At 36.1% G+C, this 27,888-nt stretch overlaps 1 protein-coding gene across 2 annotated transcripts; it reads left to right on the top strand.

The window, feature by feature from the left end:
* The first annotated feature begins 446 nt into the window (after positions 1 to 446).
* Positions 447 to 27,845, top strand: LOC131040828 (disease resistance protein L6). 2 transcript variants are annotated; one of them, XR_009104935.2, is made up of 3 exons: positions 447 to 1,055; positions 25,059 to 25,555; positions 26,814 to 27,845. XR_009104935.2 is itself a non-coding variant. In XM_057973783.2 (2 exons), the coding sequence occupies exons 1-2, from the start codon at positions 562 to 564 to the stop codon at positions 25,369 to 25,371; spliced, it is 807 nt and encodes a 268-aa protein (XP_057829766.1). In that variant the 5' UTR covers positions 447 to 561; the 3' UTR covers positions 25,372 to 25,684. The 2 variants fall into 2 exon arrangements, 1 of the variants encoding a protein (XP_057829766.1); XM_057973783.2 differs by lacking the exon at positions 26,814 to 27,845 and having other exon boundaries at positions 25,059 to 25,684.
* Positions 27,846 to 27,888: the final 43 nt, after the last annotated feature.

A 27,888-nucleotide genomic window follows, 5' to 3' on the forward strand; every position in this document is an offset into this window, starting at 1 on the left:
TTTCCCCTCGAGTCTTAAGCTGGTTCACAAAATTCTTGAATGGAGTCACTTCTTTCATCCTTAAATTTTCAAATTCTCTTCAATTTTTTTCAAGTCTTACTAATCTCATTTTGTCTCATACATCCTTCATTTTTTTCATATCAACAATTCAAAAGAAAATTGAAACATCCAATGTAGGTTGAATAGGATTGCTGATGCATATCTTCACACTCTCCCACGTCCGTTCCATCTCATGCGAAAGAAACAGCTCTGAAACAGCAAAGCGCACTACAAGAATACAGCTTTCCAAGAACCGCGCACACCATATTTTCCACATTTAGTACAGAGCAAGAGACAAATAAGCAACATTCGTGGAAGATGGCTGCACTAAAGTGATATTAAAAGTGGGTCCATTTGAAGAAAAGTTAATAAATATAGTCCATTCTAGTCAATTCTAGCTTTCATATACAGTCCACAAGTACATATGGCAGGGCAATGTGTGAGGGGAGTTGAAACATTTGTATTATTGAGCTCAAGCTCTGAAATTTTGAGTTAAATTCTCTGTTTTCTTTCAATCTCTAGATGGAACAATACAAGCCTCCCACAACTAGACTTGCCTTCCAAAGCAATAATAGGTATGATGTATTTCTGAGTTTCAGGGGACCAGATGTCAGAAAGACTCTGGTTGATCATCTTTATGAAGCTCTCACCCAAGCAGGACTCAATGTCTTCTTAGATACTGACAAATTGGAAAAGGGAGAAATTATTGGGTTGAGCTTGGACAGTGCAATTGAGAGCAGTGCCATACGCATCCCCATATTTTCCAAAGGCTATGCAGACTCAGCATGGTGTCTCAAGGAGGCCTCTGTAATGTCGAGGACTCCTGGCTTGATCATTCCTCTTTTTTATCATGTGGATCCAACTAGTGTTAGATATCCTGATAATGCCTCCAGTCCCTATTGCCGACAATTTCTCAAACATTCAGATCGATACCGAAGAGAGGAGATTAATGACTGGAAGCGTGCCCTTCGCCAGATCTGTTCTTATTCGGGCTGGTCCTTGGACTTAACTCAAGGGTGAGTAAAGAACTTCACTTTCTGCTCACTTTTCTATATTTTTTTGGTTTATTAGCCGACAGTACTATATTTTGTAGCAGGTTTCAACCCCAAATTGTCTCGCACTGTTTTTTTTTTAAAAATACAAGACTTTCAGATAGTTGAAACAATCCTCACCCCACGGATGAAAACAAATTTAAAATTTTCGTGTAAAAGGCCGTAAAAATCTTGCTTCTGTCTCAAGAATCTAGCAGCTGTAGGTTTTGGGTTGTCTTATTTTTGAAAAAAATCTACTTTGATAGGGTTTTATAATACTTTTCCTGCAAACTCTGCCCCTTCCTTTCTTGTCACCGGCATCGTTGAGGACACAACAAAATTAGTGCAGAATGTAGAGGTAAGTCACTTCCATGATTTCAGTGGGTTTCTTTTTGGGAATCTTATCCACGCCGCCGGATCAGTTTTGTTGAGTTTTAATTCTTTATAAAATAGTTATGTAGTTATCCATTAAATTAATGGCATTGGTTCTGCGATTGTGTTCATAAATGATACTATTGTAATGTCTAGTGTTAGATCCATATTTGTATTTTCAGGTAGAGATATTTTTGTTTATTTTGTTTTTAAATTATTTTTTGACAATCTTTTTTGAAATTTTTTATAAGTTTTTTACTATCGAAAGAATTACAGTAAGTGAATAGTAAGTGAATAGTAGAGATGGGATCTTTTATAGTTTTTATTTGAGAAGGATAAATGTTTTGTAATCAGCAGTAAGATTTTAATTGTTTGTGCATGCTCATGATCAGAATTTGAACCTCACGGTTTTTGTGCCCTACTTCTCTATGGGTCATTGTAGAAGTCTGTGGTTTTTTTCTAGATTTTCTTTAAAATCAGTATAATATCCTGGCTCTGCCTATTATCGACCAAAAAAAATTAGTAGAGATGGGATCATATTTATATGTTGAACTTATCAAATTCTTTTTCACAAATCTTATATAGGGGAAAGGAGCCAGTAGTGGACATAGCTAACTTCACACATCTTAAGCTCCTAAACGGTTCATCTGATTTCGACAATTTTTCTTGTTCTCTCTATATGCAACTTAACTGCTTAAATCTATTGTTTTGGCTTGTGGGTAGTAACGATGCACGTTGTGGAATTTGTTATGTGCAAAAAGGTCAAAAAGTACAAATTTCAAAGTGTGACCCAATACTTAATAATCACATTTGTGCCAATAGCAAATAACTCAAAATAGCCAGTAGTAGTGGACAAATGCCCCAATAGTTAAGCACAAATGACCTAGTAGTGATGCACAAATGACCCAGTAATGGGCTAATTATGGTCAAAAAAGCTAAAAAACTATCCACTATTGGTATATGTGATATTTATCAATGGACCTTCCATTACGATTTTTTTTTAGCTACTACTATGTCTACTAATTGGGGGTGAGGTTAACAAAAAGATGACGGTTATTGGTCCTATGTCCACTACTGGCTCCTTTCCCCTATTGTACAACACATTTCTTCACTGTTTAGTATCATTGTACTAGTTCTTGTACTTCAAAGACCAAAAGTCACAAGGCAAGGGATCGATGTGACACAAACATCTAAAATTTTAAAAAATTGCGTGGAATAACTAACAAACAACTTGGTTTCCAAATGGGTACATCCTCTCACATTGTTGGTTACTTGGTTAGGACTTAGTGTACAATCATGTATTAATATTCTTTTGATATCATTACATTCTTTTTTGAAGCCATGTTTCTATATTACTTAACAAAACAAAAGTTGTTACATTTGAGAGATCATCTTCTTATAGACAAAAAAGAGCTCGCATCTTTTATTTTGCATCAATTTAGAATGATATAACATCCTTTAGAAAAAATTCTAAACACGATTGGTCTAGAAAGTCTCTCCTTAAAGTATTAGATTCCTATAACTGCAAGGAAAAATTCTCTCTCAAAAAATTGGATTCATGTTTTGTATGTGAAAAAATTGCTCAATTTGACATGTCTCTTCTAATCTCTAATTGTTTTGATATCATCTCCTAGTGTTTTTTTACACACAGAGTCTCTTATAGGGTAAGTGCAAGAAGTTGTGTCCACTTTTTTACCAAAAAGTGGAAGTTTTTTCCCTTTTTTTTCGATTTCGTTCCGTTTGACCTAAATATTTGAGGCACTTAAAGAGTGAATCTTGAAAAAATTTAGTAATAGAAAATGTAGTGCTCGAAGTCTACTTTCCAAATATGTAATTTATTTTAATACCTAGATCTTAAAAATGAAGTTTGAATAGGCATTACTAAAACCTATAGTTTAAAAGTCACTTTTCAGGACCACACCATGCCCGTGTACGGCAAGCATAATTTGACCTAAATGAATTTTTTTATGCATAGTTTTTTTTTGTTAATTTTTAATTGGGCATAATCATTGTTTTGAAAAATTCTTGTGTACGACAAGCATAATTTGACCTAAACTTAACATTTTTAAATTTTTTTTTTTAAGCTGTATAGAATTGTCTCTAGTTTGATGCCATGTAATTTTTTTTCAAAAAACTTAAAAACAAAAAAGTTATTAAAAAACAAAAAAAACCATGTTATTTCGAGTTTATTGACCTCTTTCATTAGTAATTATTTTTAAAATAAAAATATTGATCAATTTTTTTTAAAAATTACATATTTAGAATCTAGATAGTCTCTACTATAATGGGTTTTCATTGTTTAAAAAAATTACGCAAATTTGGTGTTCAGATATATTTTTGAAGTCATTATTTTATATGAAGATTGATTTGGCCTTCAAGTTGCAGGTCAAACCAAGTCCAAGCCTAAGGGTCGGCTCTCCAAGCCATTTCCCAAGCCAAAAACCAAAGCTACAACCAAACCAAAGTTGAAATTTTTAAAAAAAGGAAACGGGATCCTGTTTCGTTTTTTAAAATAATTAAAAAAATGTTTAGCACACGGGATCCCGTTTCCTTTTTAAAAAAAAACAAAAAAAACAAAAAACAAACAAACTATATATACATGAAATATTAAATTTAAGTTTAAGTCATATTTCCCTTTGTCTTTTTCCTTTCTTATACTTTAAGTTATATTTTATGTATATATTAGCAGGATGTTTGAGAATGGTTTCAGATCTCTAAGAGTTATAATATACAAATTTTAGATTTTAGAAGATCTTATAAATTGTGATGTAATAGAACCTATAATGTCATAATAGGTCATATTGTGTCATAATAGGTCCTATTGTGACATAATACGACCTATTACGTCATAATAGGTCCTATTATGTCATAAGACCCCTCAAAAGGACCTATTATGACAGTATACCTCTTAATAGGAACTACTATGACTAAAGACCCCTTAGTAAGACCTATTATGTCATAATAGGTCCTATAATGTCATAAAACCCCTTAAGAGGACATGTCATGTTATAATAGGTCCTATTATGTCATAAAACCCCTTAAGAGGATGTATTATTATATTATACCCCTTAGTAGGACCTATTGAAGGGTATTATGTCATAATAGGATTGATTATGACATAATAGGACCTATGATGACATAATAGGTCATATTATGTCATCATAGGTCCTATTATGACATCATAGGTCATATTATGTCATAAAATCCCTTAAGAGGAACTATTATGACTTTATACCCCTTAGTAGGACTTGTTAAGAGGTATTATGTCATAACAAGACCTATTGTGACATAATAAGACCTATAATATCATAATACAACCTATTATGTCATAATAGGTCCCTTTGTGACATAATAGGTCCTTTTGTGTCATAATACCCCTTAAGAGGACCTATTATGACATTATACCTCTTACTAGAACCTATTATGACATAAGACCCCTTAGTAGGACCTATTATGACATAATAGGATCGATTATCATATAATAGGACCTATTATGTCATATAGGTCCTATAATGTCATAAGACCCCTTAAGAGAACCTGTTATGTCATAATTGGTCCTATTATGTTATAAGGCCCCTTAAGAGGACCTATTATAACATTATGCCCCTTAGTAGGACCTATTAAAGGGTATTATGTCATAAAAAGACCAATTATGACATAATATGATCTATGATGATGTAATAGGTCCTATTATGTCATCGTAGGTCCTATTATGACATCATAGGTCATATTATGTCATAAAACCCCTTAAGAGGACCTATTATGACTTTATACCCCTTACTAGGACATGTTAAGGGGTATTATGTCATAATAGGACCTATTGCGATATAATAGTACCTATAATGTCATAATACAACCTATTATGTCATAATAGGTCTCATTGTGACATAATAGATCCTATTGTGACGTAATACGACTTATTATGTCATAATACGACCTATTATGTCATAATACAACTTATTATATCATAAGACCCCTTAAGAGGACCTATTATGACATAAGACCCTTTAGTAGGACCTATTATGACATATGTAGAGAAAGATAAGTTGGTTGAAAGAGAGAGATGGTATGTTTAGATTCTAGTTGAGGGGTATTATGTCACAATAGGACCTATTGTGACATAATAGGACCTATAATGTCATAATATGACCTATTGTGACATAATAGATCCTATTGTGACATAATAGGTCCTATTATGTCATAAGACCCCTTAAGAAGACCTATTATGACATTATACCTCTTACTAGGACCTATTATGACATAAGACGCCTTAGTAGAACCTATTATGACATAATATGATAGATTATCACATAATAGGACCTATTATGACATAATAGGTCCTATTACGTCATAATAGGTTCTATTATGTCATAATAAGTCCTATTATGTCATAAGACCCTTTAAGAGGACCTATTATGACATTATACCTCTTACTAGGACCTATTATGACATAAGACGGGCCTTAGTAGGACTTATTATGACATAATAGGGTGTATTATCACATAATAGGACCTATTATGTCATAATAGGGTTTATTATCACATAATAGGACCTATTATGTCATAATAGGTCCTATAATGTCATAAGACCCCTTAAGAGGACTTGTCATGTCATAATAGGTCCTATTATGTCATAAGACCCCTTAAGGGGACCTATTATGACGTTATACCCCTTACTAGGACCCGTTAAAGGGTATTATGTCATAATAGGACTAATAATGACATAATAGGATCTATGATGATATAGTAGGTCCTATTATGTCATCATAGGTCCTATTATGACATCATAGGTTATATTATGTCATAAAACCTCTTAAGAGGACCTATTATGACTTTATACCCCTTACTAGGACTTGTTAATGGGTATTATGTCATAATAGGACCTATTGTGACATAATAGGACCTATAATGTCATAATATGACCTATTGTGTCATAATAGGTCCCATTGTGACATAATAGGTCCCATTATGACATAATAGGTCCTATTATGACATAATACGACCTATTATGTCATAATACGGCCTATTATATGACATAATAGGTCCTATTATGACATAATACGACCTATTATGTCATAATACGACCTATTATATGACATAATAGGTCCTATTATGACATAATACGACCTATTATGTCATAATACAACCTATTATATCACAAGACCCCTTAAGAGGACCTATTATGACATTATACCTCTTACTAGGACCTATTATGACATAAGACCCCTTAGTAGGACCTATTATGACATATGTAGAGAAAGATAAGTTGGTTGAGAGAGAGAGATGATACTTTTAGAGAGAGTTAAGGGGTATTATGTCATAATAGGACCTATTGTGACATAATATGACCTATAATGTCATAATACGACATGTTATGTCATAATAGGTCACATCGTGACATAATAAGACGTATTATGTCACAATATGACTTATTATGTCATAATAGGACCTATAATGTCATAATATGACTTATTATGTCATAATAGGTCACATTGTGACATAATAGGACCTATTGTGACATAATAGGTTCTATTGTGACATAATACGACCTATTATGTCATAAGACCCCTTAACAAGACCTACTATGACATAAGACCCCTTAGTAGGATCTATTATGACATAATAAGATCGATTATCACATATTAGGACCTATTATGTCATAATAGGTCCTATAATGTCATAATAGGTCCTATAATGTCATAAGACCCCTTAAGAGGACCTAACATTATATCCCTTTGTAGGACCTGTTAAAGGGTATTATGTCATATAAGACTAATAATGACATAATAAGACCTATGATGATGTAATAGGTCTATTATGTCATCATAGGTCTTATTATGACATCATAGGTCATATTATATCATAAAACCCCTTAACAAGACCTATTATGACTTTATACCCCTTACTAGGACTTGTTAAGGGGTATTATGTCATAATAGGACCTATGTTATGTAGGTAGGGGGTAAGGGGAGGTGTATAGAGATAGCAAAGATAAAGAGTAAAGAGTTAAGGACGTGAGAGAGAGGTAGAGACATAGTTTTAGATTTTGGGAGAGAGAGGACAAAGTGAGATAGAAAGGAAAAAAAAGACAAAGAGAAATGTGACTTATATATAAATTTTATATTTCATGTATATAAAGCTTGCATTTAAATTTTATTTTATTTTATTTTTTAATTTTTAAAATGGGATCCCGTTTTGTTTTTGAAACGGGATCCCGTTTTAGAACGGGAAACGGGATCCCGTTTCTAGATATAGGCTCGGGATCCTGAAGCTAAACGAGATCCCGTTTCAAATTTTGGCTTGGGATCCCGACGAGAAACGGGATCCCGTTTCGTTTCTCATGCGTTCCGTGAGATTTGCCTTTTTTTTCTAAGTGTAAAACTTCCACAAGTGGACACAACTTTGTGCACTTACCCTATAATGTACTTTTTATGCACCCCTGAAATGTTTTAGTTGCTAAAAAAGGTGGACAACATTGTTTCTTCTTGATGACATTTTACACAAGTGATATCTATGAAACTTAACTTTTTCAATTTTACCTTGATTGATCAACTCTAATGGAGAAGTAATCAAATCAATAATTTTTTCTTAAAGTATTTTTACTTTCTAGTCTTCTATTTATTAGTGTTGTACAACCATTAGTTGTCACGTCTTAAGCCACCACTCATTAGTTAATTGATATAAAATATGAAACTTGTGTCCATACTTATTATACAAAACATTCATATTAGTTCATCTTTAGTCTCTCCAAATAGGCCCAAAAACTCTATTTACATTTTAGAAAATCATTTTGGAGTAATCCTATAATCACTACATAGATTAGCGTATCCACTCTTATATTTCTTTGGGCATGATGGACTATCCTCAAATTTCAAAGCGTTTGTATTTTTATCTTATAAACTTGGAAATAAACCATACTCTTAACAATTGTGTCCATTCTAGTTTGGTGTGCTTGCCTAGTTATCCTCTAGGTGTGAATTTTTTTGAAGTCTAATGAGAATCATTAAATCATTACACTTGGAGAAATCAGGAATGAAATATAATACCTTGAGAAATTTTTTATTTTAAATGGCTACCAAAAAACACTAGTAGCTATCATAGATTGCAAGACATAGAGCCTTGATGGAGGGCAGGAGGTTGTTTTACTGGCCCACCTTTGGTAGCCATCACAGAGTGTAAACTAGAGGGTGTTGGATCCTAAACTTAAATTTTACATATTATGATAAATTACAATACAATAATGAAGTAGGTGATGTTTTACAATACAACGAGTTTACCAAATTTGCAAGTGTTTGTGTGTGTATGTGTGTGTGTGTACACCCTCCAATCCCAACTATGTCAAATAATATAGCTGCTACATCTTGTCTATCTCTTAACAAGTCTAAAATTATTTTGCAAAGTCCATAATCATTAATCATGTAGCGATAGTGCCTACCTCAATGCAAGGTTCAAAGTCCGCATCATTAAGTATGATGCCACATTAGCATAATTTTTGTTAAGGTATCCCAAAAGCCACCAAAAAGGGTGGAGTGGTAGTTGTGCCTTAAATCATTTTTTTATTGGTGTAGTGATGTGACATCACATTATTTATTGCCTTTTAGATGTAAGTAATAAATTTCATTTAATTATGAGTACTCATCATCAACGCTAACAACTTTAAAGTCACAACTACTTGTATTATATTATTAAAAATATTATGCATTAAAACAACAAATGCTAGCACAACTATTGGAATATGTTCAACTATTGGATCCTCTCCCCTATATTGTGTGCACATTGCTATTGGATATGAGGTGTGTGCATTGAAGATCCTATTAGACTTGAGTATATTTGTGGTCAATGTTCTTGTGGCACATGAGCTTTTGATGTAGCATGATACTATTGTGCAACATGCTTAAATGACTTTTATTGGTCCTTCAATGCAATGTATGACATCATGGTTAGGTTCCATGTGTGCTCAAACGATGATTAGGAAAGCCCCAATGTGGATTAGATATGGTAGGATGTGCACTTTGTGTGCTTTTTTGGTGAGAGTAGTCATGTTAGATTTCCACGTGACATGATATAAAGGTCATGAGCTCATTTCAAAGTGTTTGTTGGTGGGCATGTTGCTTGTGGATAGCTAAGTTAAATTTGCAAGTAAAATGAGGAGCTCAAGGAAACCTTGACAATCAGTGTAGACATATGAATAGTATTTTTTATTTTTGAATTGTATATTTTTTATAAAATCACAATTCAATTTAATTATTGAACAAAGGTGCAACTATGCCTTTTTTAAACTGTTTATCCTAACATAAATTTTAAAATATATTATCTAAGTTTATAATTATAATCTAACTTTTGAAAATTATATTTACTTCGATTTTGGTATTTTTCAACAACCTTTGAGAAAAAATGACAAAATTGAAAGTCAAGGTACAAAAATAATAGAATAACTACTTATTCATTATTTAATTCTTAATTTTTTCCCCCTCTACTTACAATCTTGTATTAAATAATTTTTAAAATTTTTAAATTTCATTTCCATTCCAAGTATGTATATTGTTTTTTTTTTTGGCAAGGTGGCAATGCCACTTGATATATTTTATTAATAATGTATAATTTTTATAATATATTTAAAAACTGGTTCAAACTGAGCTCCCAAAGAAAAAAACCAACAAGAAAAACTCCGGTCATTGCTCATCAACATGACTATAGAAGAGAAGTAGTGAACAATCCTCTAGCCAGAGATAGTTTCAAAATAGAGATCAGCAAAGGAGCATGCAGGCTCTTTTACAAATAGGAGCATGCAAGCTCATTTTACAGAATAGGAGCATGCAAGCTTATTTACAAAATAAGGACATGAAAAAGAAATAACATAGGATTCCCAGTGAATGAAGAAGAGAGCTCCAAAAAGCAAGAGGACTAAACCAGCATCGAAGGACAAATCCATCTTCATGGGATATCTTGAAGGCCCTACAACAAAGAACTCCTACAACCGAAATTGGCATGCCCCTGCACCAAAAACACTTGCAACCAAAATATATATATACTACAAAACACAGAGAATTTACAAGAAACACAAGGGTCCAAAACATAACTGACACCAATGACATGAGATCTGTGGTCCGCCATTATAGACAAATGCCAAAGGAGAAGAGGTGAATGTGGAAATGCTAAAGAGAAATGAAGCCCAAAATTTTTATGTCGTAAATGAAAAGAAATGGGAGATATATCATAAAAAATCCGACAAACCAAAAGAAGCGGCATACAGAGATAATCATGAAAACAATGCCACGCCAAATTTTATATGGCATATGAAGGACAAATTCCCAATGTGAAAATAAATATCTCCAGATTTCGCACCAGAAGAGAGTACCAAACACACGAACACCATCAATAACAACCAACTCATCATTAATGAATGCCAAGTGATGATTGAGTAAAGCAAAGTACCTCAAATCAAAACCAAATGGAATTATGAAAAGGAATACCTCACCAAGAGAAGAGATTATCAACTCATATAAACGAGCAATCATATAATAAGAAAGATTAAATACTCGACTCTCTACACACTATACTTAATAGGTTTGGGAAGCTCATCAAATCACATCCCAATTGAGAGGAATCAATAACAGTTTTGTCACAACCCATATTAGCGAGGCAATCAGCCAATGCATTACCTTCACAATAAACATGTGAGATGATGAGGTGCTCAAACGTATCAAGAAGAGTCCATATTTGTTCAAGAATATACCGGAAATGCCAATTATCAGCTTTTCTTGCCTTGCAAGCATTAATGACAATAGTTGAATCACCTTCAATATGAAGGTATTTTAAATTCAAATCCTTAGCCATAACAAGACCTTCTAAAAGAGCACAAGCCTTGGCCATATTATTTGTGCCAGAAGAGATTGGCATAGCTTTTAAAGCTAATAAAGAACCCAAATGATCATGAAAAACTATCCCTATTCCTAAATCACCAGGATTTCCACGGGAGGATCCATCAAAATTCAATTTACAAAAAGGGGCATTAGGAGGATGCCATTTTATGGAATTTCTATCTACATGTGTTTTCTAAATCCTTGGAAAGGTGGGTGATACAGGAATAATGATACTTTTCCAAGAAGAAATCATAAAATTGTCCCAGGAAGAGAACTCTGAATTCATATTAAAATATTTCTGAACATGAGCATTAACTTTTTCAATAATACTTATTTCTAAAATCCCAAGAACAACAGATAAATCCGATGAGTCACATCTAAAAATGTGCTTGTTTCTTTCCCACCAAATGGCCCATATGACTGAAAAGGGAATTATAAACCACAAACAAGCAAATAGAGAAGATGAATACACAATTGGCCAAGACTGAAACATGTCCCATAAAGATAAAGGCAAAGGGAATGAAAGAGATAACTTTTGGAGGACAAAATGCCAACAACTACTCGCAAACTCACAATGAAGAAAAAGATGATTGACATATTCAAGAGCTTTACCACATAAGACAGAAGAAAAGGAGGCTGCAATATTAAATTTGACTAAATGATCACTAGTCAAAATTCTATTTTGCAGCATGAGCCAGGAAAAACAACAGCTTTAGGTAATACTGAATTATTCCAACAGAACAAAAAGGCACAATGAGGAGCATTTTGATTGGCCATTTGTTGAACAACAAAATATCCTTCTTTAACAGAGTAGTTTCCTGATTTAGAAGGGCACCAAATAAGTTGATCTTTGATCTTAGAAAGGAAAGCCACTTGGTCTTGCAAAATAGATTTAAAATTTTGAATTTCATGCAAGGACAATGGAAGAGTAGAGGGATCCTTCCATGAGACCTTGTGAGAAAATAGATCAACACTATCTACATAATCAACCAATCTAACTCCCCATGATTGAGAAAGAACAACTGAAACAAAAGAAAGAGAATCATGTTGTGAAAGAGGGGGAAAGCCTTTCCAGGAGTCTTTCCAAAAAAGAATATCCTCCCCCAAATGGACCTGCCAGGAGAGAAAACTAGAGACCACTTCCCTTCATGAGATCATAAAGTTCCAAATAGCAGACCCCTGTAGAGGATTAGAAATTGTGAAGATCCTAGTAGGACTTTGGGAATCCAAATACTTAGCCGGCATAATTTGGCACCACAAAGATTGGGGCTTAGTATGCATAGACCAAACTAGTTTGCCCCCAAAAACCATATTTCTTTTAGATAAGTCTTGAATCCCAGCACCACCAACTTGCTTGGAAAGAGACATCTTGGTCAAAGAAATTAGTGGAATCTTTTTATCTTCTGTCATGTTATTTTTCCAAAGAAAAGATTGAATAATCTTTTCAAATTGGGAGATGACTGATTTGGGAGCTTGAAGAACTGAGATATAATAATTAGGAATGGCAGATAGGACCATTTTAATGAGAAGTATCCTACCTGAAAGAGACAACCACCTAGCCTTCCAAGTAGAAATATGATATTTAAGTCTCTCAATAACCGAATTCCAAAAAAAAGACTTAGTAGATCCCATAAAGAAAGGAATCCCCAAATAGGTAGAAGGAAGAGAGTCTACTGGGAAAACTAAGATATATTCACAAGTCTATCAACCACCAACAGAGGAGTATTAAAAATGAAGATCTTAGATTTATGGGGGCTAATCTGTTGGCCAGATCCAACAGTATAAGTATCCAGAATAAATTTAATATGAGTAGCCTCTTGAATAGAAGAAGACCCAAATAAAAGTGTATCATCAGCAAAAAGGTTATGAATGACTGAACTATTAGAATTAGGAATTAACACCCCTTGCCAAAAGTCCAGATCCCTTTGCTTAATAACCAATCGACTAAAAGATTTTGCCATAATGATAAATAAGAAAGGAGATAAAGGATCTCCTTGTCTAACACCCTGGGTTGAAGAAAAGTATCCAGAGGGAGCTCCATTAATGATGACAAAAAATGAAGCAGTAGAAATACAACTCTTGATCCATTTACACTAGCTTTCAGAGAAACCAAATTTTTTCAAAACTTTGAGCAAAAAAGCCCAGCAAACTTTATCATAAGCCTTCATCATATCAAGTTTGACCACAAAAGCTGGGATATTGGACAAATTTATGGAATGTAAAGTTTCATGAGAAACAATTGCTCCCTCATGAGTTTCCGGACCCGAAACAAAAACTCCTTGTTGAGGAGAGATGATACGAGGAAGGATAGTTTTAAGTCTTAAATAAATAGCCTTGGTGAAGATTTTGTAAATAGAGTTGCACAAAGAAATGGTTCTAAATTCAACAAAAGTTTGAGGATTCTTAGATTTCGGGATAAGGGCAATATAAGTGATGTTAAATTTTTTAAGGATATACCCACCCCTCCTAGACTCTTCCAAAGCCATTAATAAGTCAAAACCAATAAAATCCCAACATTTCTGAAAGAACAAGATAGTAAACCCATCGGGACCCGGACCTTTGTTAGGGGCCATGGAAAAAACCACAGAATGAAGCTCATCTAAAGAAAAAGGCCTCATAAGAAAGTCATTATCCTCATGAGAAACAAGGGAGGGGATAGAATCTAAAATCAACTCCACATGATGATCCATAGAGGAAGAAGAAAAAGGAGGAGATAACAGTTCCTTAAAAAAAACACCCCCTCCTCTCTAATCTGCTGATCTGAATTAAGGACATAACCAAACTTAGAATCCTTAATACTAAAAATTGTAGAAACAGCTTGTTTAAGCTTGGCTGCAGCTTGAAAGAAGGCAGTATTCCTGTCACCTTCTTTAAGCCAAACCTCACAAGACTTTTACTGCCAATAGATTTCAACCCAGGAGCAAAGGATCTCCCAGTAAGCTTGCAATTTCTTTTGAGCATCATTAGTGGAGGAATTAGTTCCATGTCTAATAATTTCCTCATTAACAACCTTCAAATCATTGGCAACTGCCTCTTTTTCTTGAAAAATATTCTTAAAAACCAATTTATTCCAAGCCATAACTTGAGATTTTACAAATTTCAGTTTGGAATAAAATTGAAACATCTTAGTACCTTTGCAAAACGGAGCACTTATCCACCATTGCTTTAATAAAGAAAGAAAATGAGGATGAGTGAACCACATTTTCTCAAACTTAAAAGAAGGTCTAACAGAGGAAACATGATCCAATTTATCAAAATTGATCAAAATTGAGAAATGGTTAGAATCTGAGGAGGTAAGAATCTCAAAAGAAAAGGAAAAGTTGCTCAAACGTAGGTTTAGGGAAATAAGAAATTTGTCAAGGCGAGAGGCAATCTGGCATTTAGATCTCCTATTATTCCAAGTGAATGAACCATTAGAAGGAAAAATATCGAATAATGCACTGTTTTGAACAAAGGAAGAAAAGTCATCAATAACCTTCTGAGCTGTAGGATTACCCCCTCTCTTTTCATCGAGGGAAAGGAGAGCATTAAAATCACCCCCAAGAACAATAAAAAATCATCATATCGTAAAAACTGTTGGTGTAAATAAATATTCATTTTGGATATTATTACACTTACTTAAGTTAACTTAGGATAATACATCTCTTCGTAGTTTGGATTTGACACACTTAGGGAAGTGTGCACATAGGGATAGAGCTTGTAGGAGAAATTCCTCCTTTTGTGGTCTTATTTTGCTGTTACACTCCACATTCGGTGGGTCATCCACCTCTTGTGGAATATTATATTATTTCTCCTACCTACCCTTAGTATTTCTTACCTACCCTTGTTTCTCATTGAGCCACATGTCATATTTGTGTGCTCATACATCCATAAGGCCTTGCCTATATAAGCAGGCCTATATTCATTGTATTGGTTAATCCAGTTGATCATTTGCATATTGATGAGAATACCGTTTGTTCTTGTCATTCTATTGTCTCTTTTTATGCTTTTCATTATGCCCTTGATCTTGGCAAAATCCTACATGGTATCAAAGCTATTGGGGCTTCATTGATTGGTTTTTGGAGACATCGTGGAAGGCTTCTATTTTCGGATTTGGGGATCTTCATTTTTTGGGGGGGCATCATATAGCGATTTGGACATCACCGTTGAATCCGGGAGGCCATTTCCATAAATTTCAACTATAAAGTCGAACTATTTTGTTGAGAAATTTTTTTTCCCCCATTTTAGCTATTATGGTACGGATTTCGAATTTTTTTTTATTTTAAAAAAAAAAATTCGAAAATCTGAAAAATAGTGTTCAAAAATCAAAAAAAAAAAGAAGGTTTTTTTGCGTTGTGTTTGGGGGTCCGCAGACCCCCCCGTACTCTGTCGTTTGCAGGCTGCGCCGCCCGTACCGTCCGGCCTCTGTCATGTCGTGTACCTCCCGTCTGACGCGTCCTCTCGTACCCCACGCTGCCGTGCCAACGCAGTGTACCTCGCCGTTGCCGCTGACCACAAAGACCACCCACTAGCAACCTCGCACTCCCGTTTCTGGCAGCCTGCTCCCGCCTCCAGCGACCTCAGCTCCCAGCCCGCCGTGCCCGTCTACCCAGCACCGCCACCGGCCAAAGATCTTTGGTGACCGCCCAGTCATCGCCGGCCGCCACGCGGAGCCCAGTCAGCTACCGGGACCCCGCCACGTGGCACACGCACAGACCTCCATACGCCATGTCACCCGCGCCACACAGGTCGTCCGTACACCAGTGCACAGTGCCACGTCAACATCCGTACGACACCTCAGTCATCTGCCCAGTCAGCAGTCCGTACAGTACGAACGCCCAGTCAGCAGGGAGGCAAAGTTTTCGCGACAGTCATACAACCATCAAATTTAAGATAGTGAATTGCTGACGTCAGCGCCACATCAGCAGCTTTTTGAAAATTTTTTGACCCCTCTCCATTGAGCTTTTCAGTTTTGCAGTCCAACTTTGAAAGGCCATATCTTGCTCATTTTTGCTCCTTTTTTGGTGCAATTTTTTTTGAAATGGGCTAAAATTTCGTGATCTTCATAGTGGTGTGGTTATTTTCTGATTTTGGTGCATAGTTTTTTCAAAATTTTTGGATTCTCTCAGCTGTACCTGTCCAATCCTTAATTCTGCAACTTCAAAGGCCTTATTTGAGCTCATACGACCTCCTTTTCAGGTGCCATTTTTTTTGAAAGTGCATGCTTTTTCGTCTACTTTCATAATCTATAATCAGATTTTAGAGATTTTGAGTGGAAATTGTACTTTCAGATATTGGTCTTATTTGGCTTATTAGGTACTTGTAAATTGCTTGGATCTTAGTTAGATCTCTTGCATTATCAGTTTGAATCTCTTTTGGCCTTATTGAGGCAGTTGTAAAATTGTAAATCAGAAGTCCACTTTGCCATTTTTTGCAAGTGGCCCATTGTATACGCACTAATTATATAGTGCCAAATCATCACTTTTGGGGGGGGGGGGTTCTTTGATTGAGTGAATTTGGGAGGGTGTTTTGTGTGATTGTGCCTCTCTTTGTGCTCTTTCCATTTTTGTTGCAATGAGTCCTAATAAATTTCCACCTTTAACTCCACATAATTATGCATCATGGAAAATTAAAGTATGGAGTAAATTAATGGAAAAGGGTCTCACACACTACATAGATGGAACAATAAAAACACCACCTGATCCTAAGGTTGATCCAAATGCTCAATTAGAATGGCTCACAAAGAATTGCATGGCTCTTGGAACCTTGCGCAAGTATGTATCAGATGACCTCATTTTTCACATTGAGAAGTGTAAAACAATCAAAGAGGCTTGGGATATGTTTCAGAAATTGTATGGTCAAGTTGATGAAATCAGAGGCTATCAGATTGACAATGAGCTCACCAACTTGTATCCCAAGAGTTTTGATACAATCCAAGATTATGTCACCAAAGCAAATGAGCTAAGAACAAAGCTTAAGGATTGTGGAATTGACAAAAAGGATGCTCAGTTGATATTCAACTTGTTGGACAAGCTTGCACCAGAATATGCAGCATTTGTGTCTAGCTTCCAAACTCATTGTTTGACAGTGGGGAATTCTTATGGTATGCCTTCATTTGATGCTTTCACAGAAATGTTAATATTGGAACAATCTAAGTTGTTGAACATGGGGTTTCTCAAGTCTTCAAAGTCCAAGGCTTTGGTGGCTAATCAAGGGAATCAAGGAAGTCAAGGCAAAGATTCCACCAAGAAGAAGAAGCACTCTAAGTCTAAGCCACACCAGGAAAAAGGACAATCATCCTCTCCATCACAAGGCAATTTTTCATCCTCTTCCAAGAAGGGGACACCACCTAAGAAGGATAAACCAACTTGTGCATATTGCAAGAAGTATGGTCATGATGAGCATTGATGCCACACAAAGCAAGTTGATAAGTTAACTAATCTTCTCAAGAAAAACAACATCAACTTGCCATCCACCTACACAAAGAAGGATTCATCTCCTTCCTCTTCCTCACAGTCTAAGGGAAAAGGACAAGCATTTGTGGCTACAACAGGTTCTTCACAGCAATGGATACTTGACTCGAGTGCCTCATATCACATGGGTTCTACAAAGGAGCAGTTTTCTTCATTGGAGCCATCTAAGGTACCTCACATTTACATAGGTGATGATACACAAGTAGAGGTTGAAGGGAAAGGTTCAGTTGACATGGATGATGGAACATTTGAGAATGTTCTCTATGTTCCTAACTTGTCTACCAACCTTCTCTCCATCTACCAAATCACTCACTATGGGAATGGGAAAAAGGTTGAATTTACACCAGAATCAGTTGTGGTAAAGGAACTTGATGATGATGCCTTGGTAGCAGTGGGACAAGTCAATGAAAACTCAAGGCTTTATTCATTCTCCCATTTTGTGCCAAGTTCACCTTCTAGGGCCTTGCTTACTCATTCAAATTTAGAAAGTAAGCTATGGCATGAGCGGTTTGGTCACCTCAACTACCGCTATCTTCAGCAGCTAAGCACTAAAGACATGGTCAAAGGTCTACCTCGAATCAGTTTTTCAGAGGGTGTATGTTCAGGTTGTTCCATGGGCAACCATCCCGAAGAAAATTTTGATAAAGGGAAAGCTTGGAGAGCTTTGGAAGTTCTTCAACTTGTTCACAGCGATGTAGCAGGTCCATTTCCAGCACCTTCATTTAGTAAGGCCTGCTATGTTCTCACCTTCATTGATGACTACTCCCGCTTCACTTGGGTCTACTTTCTCATTCATAAGAGTGAAGTATTTGACAGATTTCAGGACTTCAAGACTCATGTGGAGAAGCAATCAGGGAAAGTGATCAAGATTCTTCGCACAGATAATGGAAGGGAATATGTGAACAAAAGACTTGAGGATTTTTGTACATTTGAGGAGATTGATCTTCAACATTCTGTAGCATACACTCCACAGCAGAATGGGGCTGCAGAACATAAGAATAGAACTCTCAAAGAAATGGCTAGTTGTATGATACGTGCACATTCTCTTGATCCCGCCTTTTGGGCAGAGGCTATCAGTTGTGCCACACACATCCATAATCGGGTTCCTCACAAAGCTTTGCAAGGTATTACTCCTTTTGAGGCTTGGGCTGGTAGGAAACCAATTGTGAGACATTTCAGAGTCTTTGGGTGTCCAGCATGGGCTCACATACCTCCGCAGAAATGCAAGGAATTGGAACCTCAGAGTCAGCCTTGCATATTTGTTGGATATCCTGAGGGTGTTAAGGCATACAGATTGATGGATCCAGAGACACATGAGGTGTTCATTGAGAGGAGTGTTCACTTTGAGGAAAGCTCTCCTAGCTTAGCCTCTCTACCTCCTCCACCTTCCTCCATTGTGGATAGTGATGTTAGTGATTCAGATGATGAGACTCCTTCAACTCCGACTCGCAGGGTTACACCTCTGCAGAGTCCACTTGCAGTTGAGGAGCCTCATTCTCCACCTCCACCTAGACCTCGTTGGGCTTGATAGACACTTGAGTCTGCGGATTCTCTTGTTGGGGATCCTTTAGATACACGGAGAACTCGATCACAGCATCAGGATCTTCCACATGCATTTATTGCTACCGCTTCCGATCCACAGACATTTAGGGAAGCAACAGGGGTACCTGAGTGGGACCAAGCTATGGAGGAAGAGTATAGTTCCTTGATGAGGAGCAACACACGGGATTTAGTCCATCTCCCTAAGGGGAGAAAGATGGTTCGATGTAAGTGGATCTATCGGACCAAGTTTGCAGCGGATGGTAGTGTGGATAAGTATAAGGCTCGGCTTGTTGCGAAAGGTTTCTCGCAGGTTGCAGGTGTTGACTATACTGAGACCTTTGCACCAGTAGCCAAGATGAACTCCATTCGTTTGACACTTGCTATTGCTACAGCTCATGGTTGGGCTGTACATCAGATGGATGTGAAGAGTGATTTTCTTCATGGTGATCTTGATGAGGAGATTTATATGGAGCAGCCACAGGGTTTCATCCAGGATACTTCCTTGGTTTGCAGACTAAGGAAATCTCTCTATGGCCTTAAGCAGGCCCCCAGGGCTTGGTACGCCAAGATGGATTCCTTTCTTCTCTCCATAGGATGACTCTCACTTGATACTTGTGCTCTATGTTGATGACTTGATCATTACAGGGAGTACTTCATCCATCATTAGCAGGGTCAAATCTGCTTTGCATGACAGATTTGCTATGACTGACTTGGGTCTTTTGCACTACTTTCTCGAGATAGAGATTTCACAGTCACCTTTCAGGATTACACTATTGCAACCCAAGTATGCTCTTGATCTACTTTCACACTTTCATATGGCTGATTGTAAGCCTACCTCGACTCCCTTTCTTTTAGGAGTCAAGCTTGAGGCTCAGTGTTCTTCTCCACCAGTTGATACCACTTTGTATCGTCAGCTTGTGGGTAGTCTCATCTACTAGACTCATACACGCCTTGATATTTCATTTGCAGTTGGCATGGTTTCCCGCTTCATGTAGGAACCACATGAGCTTCATTGGAAAGCCACCAAACGCATCCTTCATTACATCCAGGGTACACATCACTATGGGATTCACTATGCAGCAGGCACAGGACTTCACTTGGTTGGTTACACAGCCTCTAATTGGGCTAGCGATCTTGATGATTGTAAGTTTACTTCTGGTTACAGTTTTCACCTTGGTTCGGGCCCCATTTGTTGGCAGAGCAAGAAGCAACATGCTATTGCTCTCTCTTCAACTGAGTCTGAGTATCGAGTTGCTATTAATGCAGCGACTGAGACCGTTTGGCTCCAGCAGATTCTCACAGAGTTTGGCTTCACCACTCCACGACCGATAGTTCTACATTGTGACAATTAGAGTGCTATTGCAATCTCGAAGAACCTGGTCCAGCACCAGTGGACCAAACACATCGAGATTCATATGCACTATATTTGAGAGCTCATCCAAGAGTAGGTCATTGATTTGCAGTATTGTCCTACAGCAGAACAGGTTGCTGACATATTCACCAAACTTTTCACCGAGAGTAAGTTCCAGCAGTTGCAAGCTCTCTTGGGGGTGCAGGATGTGTCATTAGGGGGGGTCAGCTGACTTCTCCTTCCTCTCTTATGGGGGGGACTTTTTTCTCTTTGAGGTTTTGTCCTTCTTCTTTGAGAGTCTTTTATACATTCATCTCTCTTTTGGGGGTGAGTTTTTTCCCACTGGGTTTTCTCCCTTTCTCTGTTTGTGAGAGATTGCATTGCATAGTTTTGCTTGCATTTGCATATTATATATGAGTACCTATCATGGCCTAGTAGCCGGGACCCATCTTGCATTGTTGACTTGAGTCTTCATTCCCCTAAGTTGCACTTAAGGGGGGGTGTTGGTGTAAATAAATATTCATTTTGGATATTATTACACTTACTTAAGTTAACTTAGGATAATGCATCTCTTCGTAGTTTGGATTTGAGACACTTAGGGAAGTGTGCACATAGGGATAGAGCTTGTAGGAGAAATTCCACCTTTTGTGGTCTTATTTTGCTGTTACACTCCACATTCAGTGGGTCATCCACCTCTTGTGGAATATTATATTATTTCTCCTACCTACCCTTAGTATTTCTTACCTACCCTTGTTTCTCATTGAGCCACATGTCATATTTGTGTGCTCATACATCCATAAGGCCTTGCCTATATAAGCAGGCCTATATTCATTGTATTGGTTAATCTAGTTGATCATTTGCATATTGATGAGAATACAGTTTGTTCTTGTCATTCTATTGTCTCTTTTTATGCTTTTCATTGCGCCCTTGATCTTGGCAAAATCCTACAAAAACAATTCAGATAAGGAATCCCATAAGTCAGTTTTATCTGAAGGAGAAGTCAGACCATAAATATTAAATAGAACAAAAGAGACTTCAACCTAGTCAACCTTTAACAACTGCCAATGAGAAGCAAAAGATAACATCTCAACTTTGACTGATTTAGGATTCCATAAATTTATAAGACCACCAGAAGCACCCAAAGAAGGAACATGAATAGCTTTCCAAAGGGACCATTTGAAAATTATGTTATCAAAAGAATCCTGAGAAAGTTTAGACTCTTGCAATAAGATGATATCCACTTTTGAAGAATCAAGAAATTTCTTGATCCTTCCCCTTTTGTCAGGGGCATTTAAGCCTCTGACATTCCAAGATAAAATCCTCATTTATCACAAGGAGAGCAACATGCCCTCCTTGTTTTGACTTGGGAAGAAAATTTCTCTACAATAGTGGATTGAATACCAACGGCAATCTCCTCCTTGATTTTAGCCAATTTTGGTTTTGGACCCCTCTTCTTAGGAATTTTAACAATAGGGGGGAAACAAAAGGAGATTGCTCCAAGGCTAACTTCTGAGAGAAATCAAATCCATACAACTTAGAAACAGTTGAAGAAGGACTATCAATAAGATCTGCATCCACACCTTCAATTGAATTTGGCTGAGAAGAGGAAACATGACAACCATCATGGACAGGCCCCGAAGAGGCAGATGCAGAAGAAAAAGAAAATTCGGGTAATAACTTTACAATAATCTCATCAAATAGATCAAAAGAAACTGAAAATAAAATATCTGAAGCAATAAGTTGAATCTTCTCTTCAAAAACAAAAAGAGAAGAAGGAGACCTTGGAATGGGCAAAACAAATCACTATAAAAAATTAAACTATAAACAATTTTGGCATCATCTGCCAGACCCACAAAAGAAGAACGGGGAGAAGAATTAACAGAGAAGTGATCTGTGTAGCCATTAGAGGGTAACAACAATTTTGGAAACAGAACCGAAGGACAATAAATTTGAAAAAAACTCATAGAAGAGAATAGAAAAGGTTCAAAACGAAATTCAGAAGACCAATAATCCTTGAATGGACTAGGAAGAACGTTAACCAAGTTTGAAGAAATAGAACAAAACCGACGAATGGCAGACAAAACAAAGAAGAACACGGCCAGAGAGCAGAGAAAAGTAAAATCCATCAGAGGCACATCACATACGGTATATCCAAAAAAAGGAACGAGAGATGTAATAGAAAGAGGTAAAGGAGCAGAATCCTTAAGATTATGATCCTTCAAAGACTGACGATCCGTAATTTTAAAAAAGGAACATTGGCGAAAATCAAATGAAAAATTTGAGCAAACTTGTAAAGGTGCATCAGAATCACCACAACATTGAGAGGTGAAATGGCCAAGTAACAGAGCACAAGAATGAATAGTGATCGAATCTTGAATTACCACAGGTTGAATCCACACACCATATTTGGAGCAAATAGTAATCTCAGAAGGAATGGGTTTAGATAGATTTAATAACAAACAAACCCTAACCGGAAGATGAGGTTGTTCAAAAAGAACTAAATCATGCTTAATAAAGATGCCCAATTTGTTTGCCAGGATTTCAACCATATACACATCACGGTACTCTAAAGGAAGACCTAGGAAAGTTACCCAGAAGGGCATAAACTATGGCTTCACTGATTGAATATAAAAATGAGGAGACCAAGCATATGTAAAAATTTCTATCCCAAAACAAAACCACCCTTTAAATCTATGCAAACAATCCCTAAACTTTTCAGAATCGAAAATCACAGTGAAATATAGAGAATCTTTATCAAATAGAAATAAATCCTTCATACCATCCCAATTAGACTTTGCCCATGTTAACAATTTACCAAAAGAAACCAAAGAAAGAAGCTTACCAATGAGGGCAGTAGAACGTAATAACTTCACAGAGTCCTGAATCATGTAATCGGGGAATATAACCTTATACTGCACAGAAGAATGCAGATTACCCCTTATCGAATCGGAAAATGCAGAGGGAAAGTTATGGGGAAGTGGATTTGGATGGAAGGGAGCTCGTTTAGCAACACAAATGTCATTCGGGGAAGAAATGAAGTGAGGGTTAGAAACCAAAGTGTTATTTGGCTAGGTGACATAAGATGGGAGGGAAGGATTACAATCCTAGGAGGGAGATCCAGAAGGAGCTAATGGGGAAAAACCATCAGAACATGGGGAGCCATCACAAATGTCAAATGGCGGTTGAGGCGAAATAGATCTAAGCTTCCTAGGTTTTCTAGAACCAACAAAGGAATGAAAATGGTTAAAAGGAGTCTTTGGGTGATCAACAGGAGGAGGACCCAAAATACCCTGAAATATTAATGCCTTGGGAACATAAGATTTATAATAAGAACGCAAAGGTTTTGGAACAGAATTACCTGTAAATTTGCGAAAATATGACAAAGCCGGCAAGAATTTGTCGTAAGCCAAGTCATGCCAGCGACCATCCTTGACAACCCATTGAGGAGAATGATTAGAAGTTTTTAACTGAGCCAAATCATGGTTGTCAAACGGCACATCTGCCCATGGCATCTGCTTGTGAGGAAGGACCGGTGCCGTCGTTTCCCGAAAATCATCAATCCTAACGCCATGCACTTGCTGTTCAGAAAAATCGTCATATGATTCTGCTTTTTCCTCTTTCCGTCTATCACATGATTCTGCTTTTTCTTTTTTCTGTTTATCTTTGCAAGCAGCATTCTGAAACCAGAAGAACACGTTTTTTCCTTCCACAGGTCCATGTCGCTGCAACTCTGCAGTAATGTGGTTTATTTCCTCCAGAAATGGATTTCTTGTTCGGCTCGCGAATTTGAAGTTCAATACACTCTTTTGGATTTCAGTTGGTTTCCATCTACTGAAACCACTCCTCATGCTTGCGCTGTCTGCCAAAACCACAGTGGTGCCTCTAAATCCTTAACATTGATAATGATTTATGCACCCAATACCCATAGATACCATTAAAATCCACAGCCCGTATGCCTGATAACGCCCAACCCCACACACAGCTCGCAAACAGGAAACAAACAGCCATCGGGCACGTGCAAGAGCAGCAGCCCCCTCATGCAGGTCGCAGCCTGTCAAACGATGCAGTCCCTGTTTCCTTTGAATTTTTTTTATTAACTTTCTACAAAACTTCTTTATTATTAACTTTCCAAGTATGTATGTTGTTATTATTTAACCTTAACATTTTTATTATTTATTAGATTGCCTACTATTAATATTGATTCTCTACTTTCATATATATTGTTTTAGATTAAATACAACCTATTTTATTCATCCACATAACTGTTTGTGGCAATATCTATTTTCACAAATGATCTTTAATATGTATGAAAAAGAATGTTATAAGTAACTTTTGTTACTACTCTGTGCATAGAAGAAATATAAATAAAATAGTACTTTTGCCATTCTGACTCCCTTTGGACATTGCAGCTACGAAGCTCGGCTTATAAAGATGATGGTGAACGACCTGAGGAAGACATTGAAGAGAGTGAAGAAATATGACGGTGGCCAAAATGAATGGGAAGAGGAAATGGAGGAAGCAAAAACAGATGAAAAAATCCAGACAGTGAGAAATGTGAAGATGGGGAAGTCACAAAAGAATGGTGGTGAGGAGACAATCTTATTGAACACAGCTATGGAAATAAATAAGCATGAATTTCCTATTCCCGGGTATGTAATTGAATATGTGCATCCTCCTCAGCTATTCAGTGATGAGAACCCAAACGCTTGTTCCATCATGTAGAAGATTGCATGATGTTTTAATCAACCGCCATGCCAGATGTCATGTCAAGTTTCTGTTATGAAAATCATTTACGCAAATTGAGGGAAACATTACAAAATAATTCTCCTACCAAGCTCATATTTTTCTAGAAGAGCAGAGCCATCAGTACAGATCGATTGGCAGCCTTAAGAATTGAAATATTATTGTAAGTATCGTTTATAATGTTTTTGAATTCAGTTGTGTTATAACTATATTTTGAATCAAATTTCACTTAAGAGTGTAAAAAATATCATAACGGTTATACGTACCTCAATAAATTTCATAGTTGAGAAGACATGGCATTGGCCTTCTATAATAATTGTGAAAGAGAGCAAATAAATGGTGAAAGAAAGTGTCACAAGGAACAACAAAAGATTATAAAGTTCATTCAAATAAATGTTCATAACGGTCAGTCTTAAATCACACACACTAAGCAACAAATTAAGTCTAGACGATGTTAGTCAACTCTTAGTGTTTAACACTTTTAAGTCTAGAAGTGTATTCCTAGTGTGACAACATACATTAAGCAACATATTAAACCTAGAAAATGTCAGTCAACTCTGAGTATTTAACACTTTTAAGTCTAAAAGTATAAGCTTAGTGTGTGTGATTTAAGTCGTTCCACCCGGAACTAGTCTTATCTAACTTAGTGTGTGTGATTTAAGTCGTTCCACCCGGAACTAGTCTTATCTAAATTCCTTAGCTTAGTCATCCAACGTGCTGCAAAAATTTCGTAGGCACTCAATGAACCTCAGGCCATCTTTTTTCAAATTCTCATCGCAAGCCCTCATGCCTCTTCCAGCTGAATGGTACCAATTATTGAAAAAATATTTGAAAACTTTTACGAAAATCAGAAGAAATATATTTCTAATAAAGTTATTGCTTCATTTTTCTTCTACTGTATCCTATAACTTGTAATTGCTCTGATGGTATTCAAGGAACAAAGATAAAATTAACAAAAATAAAAAATAGAGATTTACATCTGCAAACAAACACAAAATATATCATATGAGAGTTCAATGATTATATTATTCGCCTTTTTACTTCTACAATCAATTTATTAGCTTGGATCTTGCCGATAATATGACATTAGAGAATATAGTAGCTTTAGTATAGATATAAAATTGATTGTCCATAGTCAAATTTGAGGGTATTTTCTTTAGAATTTTTAGTCATATTTTAAAAGAATCATATAATAAATTGTAGACAAAATTCTAAAGAATGGAAAGAATTTTAATGGTTACTTGTTGGCATTATTTAATATTTTTAATATTCAAGGAAATTGACAAGATCAAAGGGATTATCAATATTTCATGGAGACTCTATTCTTAATTTTGAGATAGTAAAATCATACCTTCTCTTGAAGTCTTAGAGTTGTTTGACTATCTATAATTTATTTGGTGCTAAATTTGAGCCACATGTAGGTGCAAAGATGGAAAAATTATAGTGCCTCCAACTTGGTAGTGGCATAATAGAGTTTTGAGGTGGTGGCTGCTAGGGTAAGGTAACATTAACCTTACAATCCCAAGTCATTCATAAGTCTCCATGTTCCTTGGAAAAGGACATGTGAGAAAAATATTAATTATTTGCACTTTATAGCTATTTGTAATTGCATTTTGAATAGGTGAACATGAATAAGGTATAAATAAAAATTAAAATGGACAAAATAAACTTCTTCCCATGTTCATATTGAGAAGAGTCACTCAGAATATGTAAAGACTAAGTGGCTTTGGATTTGGCTCTCGTGAACAGTCACTTAAAGAGTTTCATATTATTTTATTATGTCTATTGGCTATTTATTCTCCAAGGCATGTGTTTTTGCAAGTGGTTTTGGCCCTTAGTTTTGGGAAAATAACTATGGTTTTTCCTCTGTGATTTGGCTATAAATTGGAGCCAAGACATAGTTATTTAATCATCAATTGATCATAGTTTCTTTGAAGTTTCCAATTAGTTCTGAGATCATTTGGAAAAGTGTGTTATTGCGGTGTTCTCTCTTTTGAAGAATTTACCCTTGTTCTTTGTTGGAGTTTTTTCCTAAAAGGGTCTCTCCATGTGTGTCTCTTTTAGTATGATTGTTTTGATATTTATGTTGAATAGTGCAATCACATGTTCATTTCAAATTTAGTTTTAGATTTAGTAATCTTTTTTAAATTTATAATCACATAAGAAAGTAAATATTGCAAGCTTTGTTCACCTTGTTTCTCAACATTTGGTATTAGAGCTAATGGTTTTGTTGAGAAGATGACACCTTTCTCTTTAAGTATTAAAGATTTTTTGTTGCAGTAGAAGAATTTTTTGTGTGGTTCTGCAGATTTGGAAACTATAGATGGAAGATATTTTGGAGGAGAGAGATCAATGATTGACAATTTCACATGAAAAGAAACTAGAGGATTCTAATTTGGTTGATGATGCTTGGAAGCAATTGGATAAGAAGGTATGAGGAACCATTTAGTTATGTCTTATAAATTTCATCTTCTTGAATTTTTTTGTAGAAAATAT

This window comes from Cryptomeria japonica, chromosome 7 (assembly GCF_030272615.1).
Source record: "Cryptomeria japonica chromosome 7, Sugi_1.0, whole genome shotgun sequence".
NCBI lineage: Eukaryota > Viridiplantae > Streptophyta > Pinopsida > Cupressales > Cupressaceae > Cryptomeria > Cryptomeria japonica.